General features: G+C 27.8%; 2 protein-coding genes across 6 annotated transcripts in view; one reads left to right on the forward strand and one right to left on the reverse strand.

Moving 5' to 3' along the window:
• Nucleotides 1–18,197, forward strand: part of LOC123271806 (tyrosine-protein kinase transmembrane receptor Ror) — a 31,387-nt gene that overhangs the window by 3,076 nt on the left and 10,114 nt on the right. The window lies entirely within an intron of this gene.
• Nucleotides 1,296–12,180, reverse strand: LOC123271807 (serine/threonine-protein kinase pakF-like). 5 transcript variants are annotated; one of them, XM_044738230.1, is made up of 6 exons: nt 12,078–12,180; nt 11,693–11,911; nt 11,331–11,517; nt 8,521–9,486; nt 3,744–3,880; nt 1,296–3,653 (listed from the first exon to the last, which is right to left on the reverse strand). In XM_044738230.1, exons 4-6 carry the CDS (start codon nt 8,702–8,704, stop codon nt 1,707–1,709), a joined length of 2,268 nt encoding a protein of 755 aa, XP_044594165.1. In that variant the 5' UTR covers nt 8,705–9,486; nt 11,331–11,517; nt 11,693–11,911; nt 12,078–12,180; the 3' UTR covers nt 1,296–1,706. The 5 variants fall into 5 exon arrangements, with proteins under 5 accessions (XP_044594165.1, XP_044594166.1, XP_044594167.1 ...); XM_044738231.1 differs by having other exon boundaries at nt 8,521–9,356; nt 9,411–9,486; nt 11,331–11,911; XM_044738232.1 differs by having other exon boundaries at nt 1,296–3,569; nt 3,600–3,653; nt 11,331–11,911.

Here is an 18,197-nt window from a genome sequence, read left to right on the forward strand (position 1 = left end):
TTAACTATTCATATGATATCAAGATTGCTTGTAAAGAAAAATCATCTTTATAAATTATTTGCATTAATTATATTACATTATAATAACGTTTATTATAACATACCGAATTCTATCACAGCTCATAATTATTTTTTATATTTTTAAATATTAAAAACGTTAATTATTGAGTGACTTTAATTATTATCATGTATTCCAGCTATAGAGTTATAAAAAGTGTCAAAAGAAAATTGCTATTTTTTGCTTTTGATTTTAAATATTTAAGATAATAAATATTTATTAACAGTTAATAAACTGTACTTAATAATTACTTATTAACTGTTAATAAATATTTGTTAATTGTTAGCAAATATTTATTAACATTTAATAAATCATATTCCATAAATACACAGAAAAAAGGTTCACTTGAGCCAAGAAAAATATTTTTTTCCTAATTATTTTTTTGAGGAAAAAAATTTTTTTTTAGAAGAAATTTCACTTTTTCCAACAAAATTAAATCTCTTGCTTTAAGAAATATGTATCTTGATCCAAGAAAATTTATTTAGGAAGAAAATTTTGTTGTTTTGAGGAAAATTCAGCCTCTTGCTCCAAAAAATTTAGTTCTTGATAGAAGTAAATTTTCTTGTCTTGAGAAAATTTCTCTCTTGCTCCAAAAAATTAAATATAAAGATAGAAGTAAATCTTCATTAATATTTTTATTGACTAACATGTTAAATGGGAAGATAAAATAATATTTCATCATTTTTTTTCATTCAATATGTATAATTGCACGCTAAAATAATATAAAATGGGTATCAAATATTAAAGAGAAAAATTTTTTCAAGGTGAGAAAATTTTTTTCTCAGTTGAAGTAGGTGGAGCTGCTTCCCTAAAGTATCTAAAAATCTTGATCAAATGTAATAATTTATTGTATCAAGTATTTATGATAATTTGAATTAAAAATAATTACTTTCACCAAGAATAGAATTTCAAAAAAATTTTTACTTCGACCAACAGAACTTCGGTCTTCCTTCAGGCACCCGAAAATTTTCTTGAGCCAAGAATTTTGTTCTCCCGTCAAGAAATTTTTCTTTATGTGTAATTTATCAACTGTTAATCAATATTTATTGAATCCTATGATATTAAAAAATCATTTATTAACAATTAATAAAGCTTATTAAATATAAAAAAATCCTTCTATCTCTGGGTTTTAAATAAACAACTCCATTAATTTTTATTTTTTCGTGTATTAATAGACATATTTACAATTAAAAAATTTGTAAATTCAAATAACATTTACAAGATAATTTATTATTGTTTCAATTAAATATATCTATCTATATATATAATAATATATACTTCTTTGGACTGAAAATGTTGAAGGTTCTTGAAGAACGGAGTGTTTATCACGAAAATAGTCAACACCCGGCGCGGTGAAGATCGCACGAGTCAACGCGTGTCAACGACACTCGGTTTGGGGTCGTGGTCTGCACATGGCACACACCGGTCGTCGGTAGTAGTCTCGACAGTCTAGTCAGAGAGGCCCTGGGTAGGCCGGAATAGTTTGCTAGGTGTACATGTAGAAAATAAGAGTAAGAGAACGAGCGCTTTGTACAAGCGCGCGCTTGTCGTGCCGGGCTATCGATCGGCATTTTGTGAATTATTTTAATTAGTGTCGCCAAAAAAGATAAAACTCCAACTCGGTTATAAACTGACGGACATGAATACGATCAAAGACACCCGTTGCCCCAACACGCACACCAAGGTACCTTATCGCTAGCATCACTTGTCTTCCGTAGCTTATCCGCTTCCGGACTGACTGCTGAGATTGTTCGATCTTTTGGAATAAATTCACCGGGTTCTTGCGCAAAACTTTGACTTTTTCCCGAGAGTCTCGCTTTACTTTGTTCCTTTTTAATAGACTTTTTAGGTGAATCTTGACCAGTAGAAGAAGATCTTCTCTCTTTATCTCGTTTATCCTCCAAGCAATGTTTTTCATTGCTTTCCGACACAATAGAAGCATTATTTTTTCTCCTATTTTTTTTCTTTTTTTTAATCTTACGTTTAGACTTGGATAACTTCTGCAAGTCTTTATGAGCTTCCATTTCACCGGAACTTGGACTCTGACTTGTACTACTGGAGCTTTGGCTATAACTACGACTTCTGGTTTGAGTTTGTGTATCAACTTTGTTAGGATTTGTCGGAACGTTAGACCGAACTGGAACAACAACACTAGACACTATTGGTATGGGTTTTCTCTCGGGTCGTAAACTTTTCGGGTAAGCTTGAAGGGGTATCGAGCTGGAAAGAGCCAAACTACGTGGAGTTGGACTTTCAAAAGAGGTAGCTTGATACTCATTGAGTTGAATTTGCCGTAATATACGTTGCTCTCGTCTATCAAGTGGCTCTAGAGTCCGATAAAACGGTTGTCCTGGCGTCCAATCGATTGGTGACATCTTTGGCGGCAATTCCGTTCCCGGTGATATTTTACACAATTCAACTTTCAACTGGCTCTTAAAGGCTCCTCTGCTGCTGATAGTACTTGAGTTATCGGGTAAACTCTTAGCAGCAATCCCGAGATTCATTGCTACATCAAACGGACAGGTTTTGTCAGTTAGTTCCTGGCAAGAGTACGATTTATTGAGTGAATCTCGAGGATTGCCAATCAATAGTTGATCAGAGCTTCCGTAGTCACGTTGTTGCTTCTGATATTGATGCTCCTGCTCCTTATATTGTTGACTTGTTGTAGCAACAGCTCCTGATACGCAAATATCAGGAGAAGTCTTATAAATAACAGTAGAGCTGGTATTCTCGCTGCTTGAAGATGGCGCAATTATTCCCGTTGTTGGGCTGTTGATCTCTGTGGTAATGAATTCCATGCATGAACGAGTGTCTGGATAGACCGAGGATGATGATGAGGATACATTGTTGTCCCAAGGCAATTGAAACGACGCCCGCAATTCCGTGGATCCAATTGATTCTGCGCAAGTCTGTCGATCCATTGTCGTGGTGGTGTGAATATTACTTGTGTCTCCTTGAAAAATCTTTCCCTGCCAGCCAATCCCCGGTGATGGTAATATTGGTGGTGGTGGTAGTGGTGGTAGTGCTGGAGGAGGTAGAGGTAGTGGTGAAACTGATGGAGGTGATGCTGGACCACTCTTATTGTTACTCATGGCTACAATCCTACGTGTTGAAGTGCAGGGTTGCTCTATCGTTGTCGACGAGTGGGTGACAGGACACTCAGAATTGATTATCCAGTTGAATGCATGTTGATTTAAGTATCTGTCCTTTTCCTCCTTGTAATGCTTATTTGATTCTGATTCACGTGCCGCTTTCTCAAACATTTCTACCTCATTTACATCTCTATACACCTTATCCTTATCCTTTTTTGTTGACTCCTCTGCCTCTTCTGTCACCACGGATAATTGATCAAAATCCACATGCAAACGGTGCTGCAGACTATTAGTCTTCTCTGAAGACAATTTTTGATTCTCAGCATTCTCCAAAAGTTCGTCTCGGATTAAATTATCGTTTGAATTCAAAGGTTCTTTTTTTTTTTCTTTACTGGAATTTTTGTCCTCGTCTATGTCTTCTTCTTCCTCTTCTTCTTCCTCTTCTTCTTCCTCTTCTTCTTCGTATTCCTCAGTACCTGATGTAGATATCGCCTCGCTGTGCTCCTAAGAATTATTCATGAATTTAAAAACTAAATAATGCATTTGTTTTAATAATTAAATTATAAAAATACGTAATAGGAATTATTTAAAAACCTCGTTATCGTCACTGTCGACAAAATTCTTTTGGCTCTTGACAATCTCCTCTAATTTGTCGTATTCTTCTCGTAGACACCAAATTTCACGTCTCAGCTGCTCGTTTTCACGTCGTAGTTTCTTGATGTCATTCTGACCTAAAAAAATGTCGTTAAAAATAATTAGTATTTTTTTTTAATTAACGAAAAAATAAAACAGACATCATTATTACTATTACTATTATTATACCAAACAAGATTGCAAAAATAATTATAACTAGAAAAGAAATACTACATTAATTATGTTACTTAAATTATAATATAATAAGTAAGTAACTAATATCGACGTTCTAATTAGCAAATTGTCTAACTCCATTTAAGAAAATCTTCCATTAGTGTGAAAAAACAATTAGTTTAAAATTTATTATCACTTTAAAAAACAATTTAATATCTTCTAGAAGTATAATGTTTTGGTTTGGATCATTCAAATATTTTATAATTAGACTGTTACTATATCAAAATGTTAAAAAATCACCTTCTAAAAAATAAGGAGTTAGACCAATTGCTAATTAGACCGTCGATATACTTTTTGGTAATTATTTACAAGTGGGGTTCATATTTTTGGCCATATTTAGGTGAAAAATTAACATTTAAAAATTTTTTTTAAATTTTTTGCTTTCAAAAGTTAGAAAAAATTTTGGCTCTCATGTTTTTGGATAAAATTTTTATGTTATCTTTTTTTGATGTTTTTGATATATTTATTTTTCAAATAGTACATAAAAAAAAACGAACAATTAAAAAAAAAAAAGTTGAATATTACAATTTTCTAAAAAATTTATAAATTTGTTAAAATTGTGATAATCAACTTTTTTTTTTAAATTGTTCATTTTTTTATGCACAGAAAAAAAAGTTCACTTGAGCCAAGAAAATATTTTCTTCCTAATTATTTTCTTAGAAAAAAATTTTTTTTTAGAAGAAATTTCACTTTTTCCAACAAAATTAAATCTCTTGCTTTAAGAAATATGTATCTTGATCCAAAAAAATTTATTTAGGAAGAAAATTTTGTTGTTTTGAGGAAAATTCAGCCTCTTGCTCCAAAAAATTTAGTTATTGATAGAAGTAAATTTTCTTGTCTTGAGAAAATTTCTCTCTTGCTCCAAAAAATTAAATATAAAGATAGAAGTAAATTTTCATTAATATTTTTATTGACTAACATGTCAAATGAGAAGATCAAATAATATTTCATCATTTTTTTTCATTCAATATGTATAATTGCACGCTAAAATAATATAAAATGGGTATCAAATATTAAAGAGAAAAATTTTCCAATTTCAGAAAATTTTTTTCTCAGCTGAAGTAAGTAGCGCTGCTTCCCTAAAGTATCTGAAAATCTTGATCAAATATAAAAATTTATCGTATCAAGTATTTATGATCGGAATTAAGAAAAAATGACTTCCCCCAAGAATAGAATTTCAAAAAAATTTTTACTTCAGCCAACACAACTTCGGTCTTCCTTCAGGCACTCGAAAATTTTCTTGAACCAAGAATTTTGTTCTCCAGTCAAAAAATTTTTCTTTCTGTGTATTTTTCAAAAAAAAATATCAATAAAATCAAACAGAAATTTCGCTAAAAAAAATGAAAATGAAAATCTTTGACCTTGTAAATAATCACCTACTTTTTTCATATAAATTAATAACATTATATTTTTATATACTGATAAAAATAATATATAATATTTGAACGTTAAAAGGTAGCATTACTTAAATATTTGCCCATCCATCAGTCATTCTATTTTGAGGGTAAGATTGGCGCTTATATAGCACACCCAAGACGCCTACCCAATATTTTTAAAATTCATCTATACTAAAATAAATTCTTTTCACCGACATAAAACAATAATCTCGACATATTTATGTGCCACAAATAAAAAAATTTATTACTAGTATGAAATATATTTAATAATAAAAATATAAATAAAATGAAAGCGTTTATATAAAAATATAAACAAAAAAAAAATTTGTATTATAATTATAACTATAACATACTCTGATGTTTCTTTGTAGTACTCGTTCTCTCCCGCTCTCTCCTGTGCATTATGTGTAGGCCATCGACACATTATTATTTATTTAATAATATTAAAATATTAACTATTTATCACAAAAATAATTTAAATACAATATCCATGATAAAGATGTTTTTGATAGGCAGCAGCCAATAACAGTGTTCGGTAACGACTGATGGATTGGTATATAATTCTCTCACGATCGCGCGGTTGATTGCTGGCTTGGTATAAAATTAACAGAGAATGAAATGATGGAGAGTATTAAAGTCAGTAGTAGTTTGAGTTGATGCTGATGCTCTTTATGATTATTATTATTATTATTATTGCAATGATGATGATGATGATGGGATGGTGTTGTAATACACGCACCAAAAATACAAGAATAAAACACAAGTGCGCATTAAACGGCAACACCAGATGTCCTATTCCTTTTGGCAGCATCACGATCTGGTAATCTATCTTGTGGTGGATTTGCAGCACCGATGGCTGAGCAAGTAGTCTAGCAACAGTAACTACTATCAAACTTCTACGTAATTTTTTTCTCATTTCCATCATCCAGAGTCTGTAGTAACTTTTTATACACCACTACAGCAAATAATATAGACTCACAAAAGCTAACTTTTTACAAACTCTTCCAATATTTACTCTCATTTTTTAATATTATTTTTGTTGCTAATTAATTTTTAATTTAAAAATTCTCTAAACCGCTGAATAATTATTGCGAGAACAGGTTTGCGGAAAGAACTAGCCGACGAAGCTGAACGACGGTAACTAAACGTCCAGCGAGTGGTGATCTATTTGTAGGCACAAGCACACAAATTAGTTAAACGCTTGTAGATGTGCCTTGGCCCACAATCTGCTTCGTTAAAGTCCTAAAGTAACCAATATCCGGACTGTAAATAATGGATTTTACTATTTAATTTAATTTACTCCATTAAACTTATCAACACTATCTAAAAATTCAATTTAAATATTCTACGGTGGTACTTATGGATCTTAATCCTTCATAAACATCCCCAAGAAGCTCCTTTTCGGGTCGAATCAAGTTAATTTAAATAAATTAATTATCTCTCCTTTTTCTATTTTTTTTATCCTGCACAGAAAAAGAGATTCTTGAGCCAAGAAAATATTTTCTTCCTAATTATTTTCTTAGAAAAAAATTTTTTTTTAGAAGAAATTTCACTTTTTCCAACAAAATTAAATCTCTTGCTTTAAGAAATATGTATCTTGATCCAAGAAAATTTATTTAGGAAGAAAATTTTGTTGTTTTGAGAAAATTCAGCCTCTTGCTCCAAAAAATTTAGTTCTTGATAGAAGTAAATTTTCTTGTCTTGAGAAAATTTCTCTCTTGCTCCAAAAAATTAAATATAAAGATAGAAGTAAATTTTCATTAATATTTTTATTGATTAACATGTCAAATGGGAAGATCAAATAATATTTCATCATTTTTTTTCATTCAATATGTATAATTGCACGCTAAAATAATATAAAATGGGTATCAAATATTAAAGAGAAAAATTTTCTCAAGGTGAGAAAATTTTTTTCTCAAGGTGAGAAAATTTTTTTCTCAGCTGAAGTAGGTGGAGCTGCTTCCCTAAAATATCTAAAAAATCTTGATCAAATGTAATAATTTATTGTATCAAGTATTTATGATAATTTGAATTAAGAAAAAACTACTTCCACCAAGAATAGAATTTAAAGAAAAATTTTTACTTCGGCTTCACAAAAAGAACAAGATGACACTGGATATCATCCCAGATTATACTGAGAGAAAAAAAAATTCAGATAGTAGCTAGTATAATCCAGATTACAATGAGTATAATCCAGATATCACTGAGTATAATCTGGGATGATATCCAGTGTCATCTTGTTTTTTTCGTGTAACATAACTTCGGTTTTCCATTCAGGTACCCGAAAATTTTCTTGAGCCAAGAATTTTGTTCTCCAGTCAAGAAATTTTTCTTTTTGGGTTCGTTTCTCTCGAAATTATAAATTATATATTTTCTCTTTTTTATTGTAATATCATGGATATATATTACCGATTGGCATTTTCTAAATAAATAAAATGTCAATAAAGTTAATTATAATAAAGTTAGCCGACATTTTTGATTTTTTGATTTTGCTTAATTTATTAAATTAGAACTTTAAAATATTTTTAAAAAATTGCTCTTATAGTTTTTGAATTATTTTTCAATTGAAAAATTTTTTTGCAATAATTTTTTTAATAAAAAAAATTTTTAGAATTTTCTTTATTGAAACAATTATTACAAAAAAAATTTTTTGTTAAATTTCATTTGTGAAAAATTTGAAAAACTCTAAGTGCAATTAAAAAAAAAAAAAAATTTACTTCTAATTTAATAAATTAAGCAAACTCAAAAAAAATAAAAAAGGTCGGCTAACTTCATCATAATATAAATAAATAAAAATTATTTCACCATCTGCATCAGTAGAAAAATGATCAATTATATTAAAAAAGTTTTTCTTTTAAATTTTGCATAATCAACTGCACTTAAACTTAATTATTCTCCAATTAAATTATGCATTATTTAAATTTTCCGTATCAAAAAAAAAAAATTTATATCGATACCGAATATAATTCCGTATTGTCCTTTGAACAGACTATTAAATTAAAACTCCAGACGATTTATTAAAACTATAGAATACTAATAAAAGATAAAAGATTTTTGCAACCCTGTGAAAGAGAATATCAGAATAATAAGCTGGGTGAAAATTTTACCTTGTTCGACTTCGGCATTAATGTGAATAGTCCTCAGTCTAAGCTCCTCATTCTCATAGATCATGCCCCTTGATGATTTGCGGTCGAGTTTGCGATTGGGCTTGAGGCTTACGTCCCGTCTTCTAGCTCTTAGCATCCCGATACCGCCGACGCCGCCACCTCCAACCCCCGTGCTCGTTATCATCCTTGCTAGTTCCTATTCGTGGCTCCTTGAGATCTGATCTTACTATCGCAACGACACTACTGCTATTATTCGTTAGTGCTGGTGTTGTTTCTGGTTTTGCTGCTGGTGCTTCACCCCTTATCGCAAAGTCCATACTTTCACGTGACTCACCACCCGGGCCTTTTCCGGTGGCCTCATTAATAAACGCCTTCGCGTTTACTTGCGTCTGCACACACCACTCTATACTCTTTTCATGAATATATAATATATAATACAGCAACAGCCTCAGCTGGTTTACCAGTACAAGTACAGTACAGTACTTTTGTTTAAATTATACTTACTGGCATTACCTTCACAACTACTTTAATAATTTTAACATCCAGATTAAAACAACACCAATAAATAACTCCCGAATCAAACAGCTAGGAATTTTCCAGTTAAATTGATTCCGGAAACAAACAACTGCTTTTAAATCTGCGCGTCTATATGCTGCTAAAGTATATTACCGTGGCATTTAATTTTAGATGGGTACGTCCTCTGTTCGATACGCGATAGCAATAGCAATGCCAGCATTACTAACATTGAAAGATTTCTATCCTGGTGATTCCATCGTTGATCCGTACTATGCCGTACTGACTTTATGTCTCTTGATTTTACTTTTTTTTGCATTTCTCTGAGAGAATAAAAGCTGCATAAAATAAATAAGATGAAAAAAAATGTAAAGAACCTTTTAAGATAATAGTAAATCCTCTTGATGCTACACTTGCATAAATTATAAACCCATTAAACTTTGGTATCCGCTTCTAGAAATAAAAAATTGAATTATTGTAATAAAATAATGTTTAAAAGTCAGTATTATTACTCGACGGTCTTATTAGCAATTTATCCAACTCCTTATTTTTTAGAGGATGATTTTTTAACATTTTTATGTAGCAATAGTCCAATTATAAATTGTTTGAATGATCCAAATTTATTTATTTAAAGAATAATGAACTCAACAGCTTTTTAAACTAATTACACAGTTCCATTACAATTATTGTACATATTACAAAGAAGCTAAATCAAAATATTACACGGAAAAAAGTAAACTGTAAAATTCACTCGGATTCTGGTTGATTTTTATAGTTTTAAACAGTACAGTGGACATAAGCCTGATTCAGAAAGATCATTTGAAATGATTACCTTCATGTTAATTGTATATCTATATAGTATTTAAATCCGATGCATTTAAATCATTTCAAATTAGATTTCTTAATCAGGGAAGTGCACACAGAAAAAAAATGTTCGAGAATCAAGTATATAATTTTGAAGAAGTTAATATTCTTGATTTGAGTAGAAAAATTCTTGATTTAAGAAAATTTTACTTGATTCAAGACAATTACCCTCTTTAAAATTATATTCTTGGCTTAGGAATTTTTCTTTTGAATCAAGTTAATTTTTTTTTCAGCCTAAAAGCCACAATTTATAATTTAATATCGAAAATAAGTAATTAATAGCTGTCACTATAGGAAATAACGACTCTCTTTTCTTAAAAAATTACAGTTTCAAACAGTAAAAATTGCCGTTTCAATATATAGTCTATTGTCTATACTATGAAAAGGGAAAGGTTTCATACTCGGAGAATTTAACATTTGAAACAGTAAAAATTCCACTCTTAAAATATACATTTTACCAGTCCAAGCAAATCAATAATTATAGTTTGATTTTTAGCGTTGCGTTTAAAATTCACCATTTTACTTTGTAAATATTGACATAGCTTGTATTGAAAATTTAGTAACTGTATTTTATATTTTTTATAAATCGTGCGATCATTTTTTAGGTACGAAATGATGAATATTAAAGTCAAAAGTCTTAATTGTTATACATTAACATTTTCGACTTTCACATAGCGAATATTATTGTTTGAAATAGTATTTTCTTCCATTTAAATAATAAATTGTAGCATTTAAATGATAAATATTATAAAGTGATTCATAAAATCACGATTTTACTGTTTGAAATGATAATTTTTTCAAGTTGATCATTACTTATTATAAATCGTCTATTATTTATTACAGTTTACTTTTTTCCGTGTATACCTTCATTAGATATTAAATGCACAGTAATAAATATTGTGTTAAATACCGTCCACACAAAATTATTAAAATTCAACACACTCTGTGTTATTTTAACACAAAGTTTGTTGAATTTTAAAACTAATTTTGTGTGGACGGTACACTGAGAAAAAAAAATACTTCTTGGTTCAAGAAGCTGACGATCAAATAAATATTCTATTATTATTAATTATTAATTTCTGAAGAGAAGAACATCAATATTTATCTTTGGATAATAAATAAACAAAAAAATAGCTTTATTTAAATAAAGTAAAAATTATTTAAATCAATTTAACAATTTCTTGAGCTAAGAATATATATTCTTGAAAATTTTCAAGAACATAAATTCTTGTATCAAAAAAAATTTCTTAATAAAGGCACTATTTTTTTCTCAGTGTATTTAACACAGAAATTGTGTTAATTTTACACAATATTTTTTACTGTGTGATAATAAATTTAGAACTAATTGTTTTTTCGTACAAATGGAAGATTCTCTAAAACGAAGTTAGATAATTTGGTAATTTTCTATAAAGTCGTAATGATTGTTTACTCACTGCGGTAATAGTTGAAAGACTAATAGAAACATTGTGCAATAGATCTTGATCGACCCACGTGGACTTAAAGTAATAAGACCCAAAGCCAAGGGGGGGGGGGGGGGGAATTGAATAAAAACACCAACGTAAAGCTCTTATTTGTTCTCTTCTCACGTACTTAGTAGTCTTTGAACTTATTTTTTTGGCACTGGAGACAGACAGTCACACAAGGTATATTATATAGAATATAGAAGATATAGAAGAAAATAAGTAAAGACGACAGTGTTGAATTTGGCGGCACGCTTCTCCGTTAAAGCCAGTCAGTATAACTGCGTTTGAGAGAGAAAAACACGCTCATTCCCTCCTATCCATACCAAACCCACCTATATACCATCAGCCTGGCCGGCGTAACATCTTCTCTTCACTTCTCTTCATCTCTTGTCTACATACTCCTACATACCCAGTTACAATTTCCGTGTCTTCCATCTCATCTGTATATACAATTATAATGTGTATAATATCGCTGGGTCTCTCTGGCTTGCTCATTTCATCTTCACGGGGTGTAGTGGGCCAAAGCAAAAGCTAAACGTTATCTTGCCGATCTAAAATTACACAAAAACCGTTTAAAACATGCCACGCACAGTAGTCTCATCTCACTACATCACCTATCCCATTCCACATGTGGATTCTCTATATATATAAATTATTTAAACGTATGTACTATATGTATCTATAGCTATAGATACATGTACGTAGGTACATACGTACTTGTTTGCTGGATTCATCAGACATTCCACTACTGGCATAACTTAGATTTATTTTGGTTTTTTTAATAAAAATTTTTTACCTAAAAAAAAAGAATAAATAAACATGCACTGATAGAAGGATTTGTTTGTAGTTAAAAATATTTGTTAATATTTAACAAATCGTTTATTAGAGACCACTTTTTAGCCCTTAACAAATATTTCTTAGTATTTAAAAAGATTTATTAATATTTAATAAATAAATATCAGATTTATTAAATGCAAACAAGTCTTTTTAAATACTAAGAAATGTTTGTTAAATACTAAAAAGTGGTCTCTAATAAATGATTTGTTAACTATTAACAAATATTTTTTGATACAAATAAATCCTTCTATCAATGTGCACTGATAGAAGGATTTTTTTATATTTAATAAGCTTTATTAACTGTTAATAAATGATTTTTAACATCATAGGATTTAATAAATATTTATTGATAAATTATTTATTAAATACGATTTATTAAATGTTAATAAATAATTTTTAACAGTTAACAAATATTTATTAACAGTTAATAAGTAATTATTAAGTACAGTTTATTAACTGTTAATAAATATTTATTAATGGTTAATGAATATTTGTTAACTGTTAACAAATATTTATTTAAAATCAAAAGCAAAATAGCAATTTTCTTTTGACACTTTTTATAACTCTATAGTTGAAATACATGATAATAATTAAATTCATTAAATAAATTAACGTTTTTAATATTTTAAAATATAAAAAATAATTATGATCTGAGATAAAATTGGGTATTTTACAATAAACGTTATTATAGTGTAATATAATTAATGCAAATAATTTATAAAGATGAGTTTTTTTTATAAGCAATTTTCATATCATATCGACAATCTAATTAGCAATTGGTCTAACTCCGTAATTTTTAGAAAGTGATTTTTTAACATTTTTAAGTAACAATAGTCCAATTATAAATTATTTAAATGATTCAAACGAAAATATTATACCTCTATTAGATATTAAATTGTTTTTGAAAGTGATAATAAATTTTGAATTGATTGTTTTTTCGCAAAAATGGAAGAATTTCTATAATGGAGTTAGACTCGCTAATTAGAACTTCGATATGACATTGCAAGCGAAACAAATTCACTTAAAAAAATATTTATTAACTGTTGATAAATATTTGTTAACTATTAATAAATGCTTATTAAATATTAATAGATGTTCTTTTCTCTCAAATAAATATTTATTGAATGTTAAAAAATATTTATTAATTGTTGATAAATATTTGTTAACTATTAATAAATGCTTATTAAGTATTAATAAATGTACTTTTCTCTCAAATAAATATTTATTGAATGTTAAAAAATATTTATTAAGATTTAAGGCCAATTTTTCAATCCAGGATAAAATTTTATCCAATGATAAAATATATCTATATATTTCATATATATAAATATACTGGCAATAATAATTTTTCCCTGGATAAAACTTTATCTCGGATTGAAAAACTGGCCCTTAATAAATTTATTAATTTTTATTTTATTTTTATTTTATTTCAATAAACAAACCCAACAACCTAGGCCATTAACAGGGTTAATTATACAATCGTTAGTACATAAGAAAAATAAATTTTTGATGTATAACAAGATGACTTATAGCTAGCATAGTGATTTCATTCATTTATACTCATAAAAATTGCTGAGTAATTATTGCTTATTACTTATTAATTATTACCTATTAAAAATTACTTATTAACTATTAATTCATAATTGCACATCTTTAACGCCACTTAGTTGCTAGTTTGCCAAGTAACGCAGTTACATAGCCATTAGGACAATTCAACATATCAAGTGCAGGTTCCCATTGATAAAAGCGATTCACTGTATTAGAGATGCGATATATTGGCGGTGCCTGAGATAAGTTAGATTTAGCAATAGGTATGTACATTGGAGTTTGATTTCTCATACCTAAGACTGGTATCTTAAATTTAAACAGTGATAGTAGGTAATTAATAATTAATTAATAATTATAGATAATTAATAATTTATTAATAAACCCCTTAAGCTGTCTTCAAATAAATTAAATTATTAATAGTTAGAAATCCTTCTATCAGTGTACAGTGATAGAAGGATTCGTTTATTTTTAATAAGCTTCATTAACTGTTAATAAATGATTTTTTAACATCGTAGGATTTAATAAATATTTATTACCAGTTAATAAATTATTTATTAAATGTTGATAAATATTTGTTAACAGTTAATAAGTAATTATTAAGTACAGTTTATTAACTGTTAATAAATATTTATTAATGGTTAATGAATATTTCTTAACTGTTAATAAATATTTATTTAAAATCAAAAGCAAAAATAGCAATTTTCCTTTGACACTTTTTACAACTCTATAGTTGAAATTCATGAAAATAATTGAATTCACTAAATAAATTAACGTTTTTAATATTTAAAAATATAAAAAATAATTATGAGCTGTGATAGAATTCGGTATGTTACAATAAACGATATTATAATGTAATATAATTAATGCAAATAATTTATAAAGATGATTTTTGTTTACAAGCAATCTTGATATCATATGAATAGTTAATAAATATTTGTTAACTATTAATGAATACTTATTACTTATTAATAAATGTACTTTTCTCCCAAATAAATATTTATTTAATGTTAAAAAATATTTATTAAAATTTAATAAATTAAATAATTGTTTTCAAATAAATTAAATTATTAATAGTTAGAAATCCTTCTATCAGTGTACAGTGATAGAAGGATTCGTTTATATTTAATAAGCTTCATTAACTGTTAATAAATGATTTTTTAACATCATAGGATTTAATAAATATTTATTACCAGTTAATAAATTATTTATTAAATATAATTTATTAAATGTTGATAAATATTTGTTAACAGTTAATAAGTAATTGTTAAGTACAGTTTATTTACTGTTAATAAATATTTATTTAAAATCAAAAGCAAAAATAGCAATTTTCTTTTGACACTTTTTATAGCTCTATAGCTGGAATACATGAAAATAATTGAATTCACTAAATAAATTAACGTTTTTAATATTTAAAAATATAAAAAATAATTATGAGCTGTGATAGAATTCGGTATGTTACAATAAACGATATTATAATGTAATATAATTAATGCAAATAATTTATAAAGATGACTTTTGTTTATTAGAAATTTTTATATCCTATGACATTTCAAGAAAAACAAATTCACTCAACAAAATATTTATTAACTGTTAATAAATATTTGTTAACTATTAATAAATACTTATTAACTATTAATAAATGTACTTTCCTTCCAAATAAATATTTATTAAATGTTAAAAAATATTTATTAAAATTTAATAATTGTCTTCAGATAAATTAAATTATTAATAGAGTTTATAAATCCTTCTATCGGTGCAAAACTCGCAAAGAATTTTAAATGTATAATACATTTAATTACAATAGCACTTACAATAATACAATTGCAAGAACTGATGTACAAATTTAAATAAGTCAATAAATATCTTTAAAAAGTAAAAAAAAAAGACATTCCACTACCTCCGAGCTCGTACGTCCGCGCGGACTACAAAAATAAAGAAAAGATAAAAAATTCCAGAAAAATACTTATCTGCAAACGTCCGAGGAATTTCATCCATCGACAATGAGAAAATTTTTCTATATAAAGCGTCTCTCGTCGGACGCTTTTAAGAGAGTGAAGATAGAAAAAGAGGATCCATGGATGAGATATTTATCGTTTACCAACGGATATATGAATCCAGTTATACACTATAAAACGTATATAATTTTATAGCTTTTTTTTTCGATGCACTCTTTGATTTTTTTTTGATTTTTTTTTATGCGATACGATTCTGACCGGAGAAATAAAACAGCATATTGGGGCGTATGCATATGTACACAGTATGACTGGATAATAGAGAATCTAGTAGTGTCCCCTCGTGCTTATAAACGTCCGCATAAATACATGATTCCACCCTCTATACTCCACGAATCTCTGGTAGACACGGGGGTAAATTAGACATGTAAATTATTCGGTATCTGCGACACTTGTCCCACTCGGTTTGACTATTATCTCCGCCTTTGTTAATCGATCCATCTGATTTATTGGTACTTACCACGTGCTTTGCGGTTCTGTAAATGTCTTTGCATTTCGTATTAACTGTCACTGATTTTCGTATCGTATATTTAATGGCTATTTTTAACTCATTAAATTTAAATTTTATCATTTAAATTTACATTTTATTAAAACTTCTCAAATTATTATTATTTATTAAAAAGACCATTCGGTAGCCGAAATGGAAATAGATTTCACGAATAAAAAAAAAAAAAAAATATTTTTCATCAAATAATATCAATAATAATATAAAACTTCTTTTACGATCAAACGCTGACGTCAAAACGAATGCAAAAGTAAAATTTCATTAAATCTATCTGAGAAAGAAGGTAATTATTGGCCTAGAGTGATGGTGAGGTATGCAAATTAAAGTTTATTTAATAAGCTTTCAGATGCAATTTAGAAAAATTTTACAAGTTATTGCATTCATTAGTTATTTTGCAAAGAAACAGTAAAATTGCCAATTTTTAAGGATTTTGAAGAATTTAAATTTCTGTCATTCCTAAACTATTTAATTTGGAAAAATAAATAAGTATGCAAATTGAAGCTTATTAAATAAGCTTCCAGATACAATTTACAGAAATTTGATGGGATATCATGTTCAATTTTTATTGAACAGAAATACGATAAAAGTGAAAATTTTTGCGAGTTTTGAAAATTTTTGAATTTCTATCATTCCTAAATTATTTAATTTAAAAACATAAATAAATATGTAAATTAAAGTTTATTAAATAAGCTTCTAGATGTAATTTACAGAAATTAAATATGATATCGCATTTGATTGTTATTGCACGAAAATACGGTAAAAATGAAAATTTTTGAAAATTTTTGCTCTCATTTATAAACTAATCAACAGATTTGGCTCATCTTAGAACTGAACCTCAGAAATCGTTATAAGAGTTAGTATACTACGTTTTAGTAAAATCCGTATAGAATTGCGGGAGTTAGAATAGAGACAAGGCCGATTATATCGTATCCGAACAAAAACAGTTTCACTGTAAAAAAGTCGCGCCAAGTCCAAGTTCATAAGACTATTAGGAAAAAAAATTTTTTTTTTTTCTTTAAAAAAAGATACAAAATAAAAAAATTAAAAAATCCAAGTAACCGATATGATTGTTTATGAATTTCGAAAATTAAAAAAAATTTTATTGTAAATTTAAAAATTAAAAAAAAAATTTTAGAACGTATTTAGTGTGCGTGGTTGCAAAATATTTTACTTTTAATGAAATTCGTAAAATCTATTTACTAGGACTTTAAAAAAATTGAAATAGACAATGACGCACACCAAGTACGTTCTAAAATTTTTTTTTTTAATTTTTTAATTTCCGAAAATCAAAAACAATCATATCGGTTACTTGGATTTTTTAATTTTTTTATTTTGTATCTTTTTTTAAAGAAAAAAAAAAATTTTTTTTTCCTAATAGTCTTATGAACGTGGAATTGGCGCGATTTTTTACAGTGAAACTGTTTTTGTTCGGATTTTAGTATTTTTTGTAATTATAATGAAAATTTACAATCGGTACCAACTTAAATCTCGTGTTGACTGCATTTTTTACTGCAAACTATCCCCTTGAAGCTACAGTTTATGTAGATGTAATTCCAGTGCACCCTAGCGGCCGTAAATGTAAGCTGTGAATTACTTTTTTTAACTGTAGTTACTTATCTATAGGAGGATTACTACACATTTTTATTTTATCTAGTCTGTGGCGCTGACCTTTCTCCATAAAAAAAAAGTCAGGATCGAAATTTGTGAGCGAGCTATAGTATGTGCTGATAAAATTTAATAATTTCAAGTAAATAAATTGTTATAAGTGAATATAATTAATTAATACGGTGAAGTAAATTATGAATTACTGTTATGATAAACAAATTGGATAAAAAAAGTACCGTAGAATTAAATAAAATTTCGCAGCCTCAAAAAACCGTTCTGCTTACAGTAAACACAGTCGGTAGTCTGGCGCTCCGTTTACAACGGATTTGA

This window comes from Cotesia glomerata, linkage group LG9 (genome assembly GCF_020080835.1).
Source record: "Cotesia glomerata isolate CgM1 linkage group LG9, MPM_Cglom_v2.3, whole genome shotgun sequence".
Classification (NCBI taxonomy): domain Eukaryota; kingdom Metazoa; phylum Arthropoda; class Insecta; order Hymenoptera; family Braconidae; genus Cotesia; species Cotesia glomerata.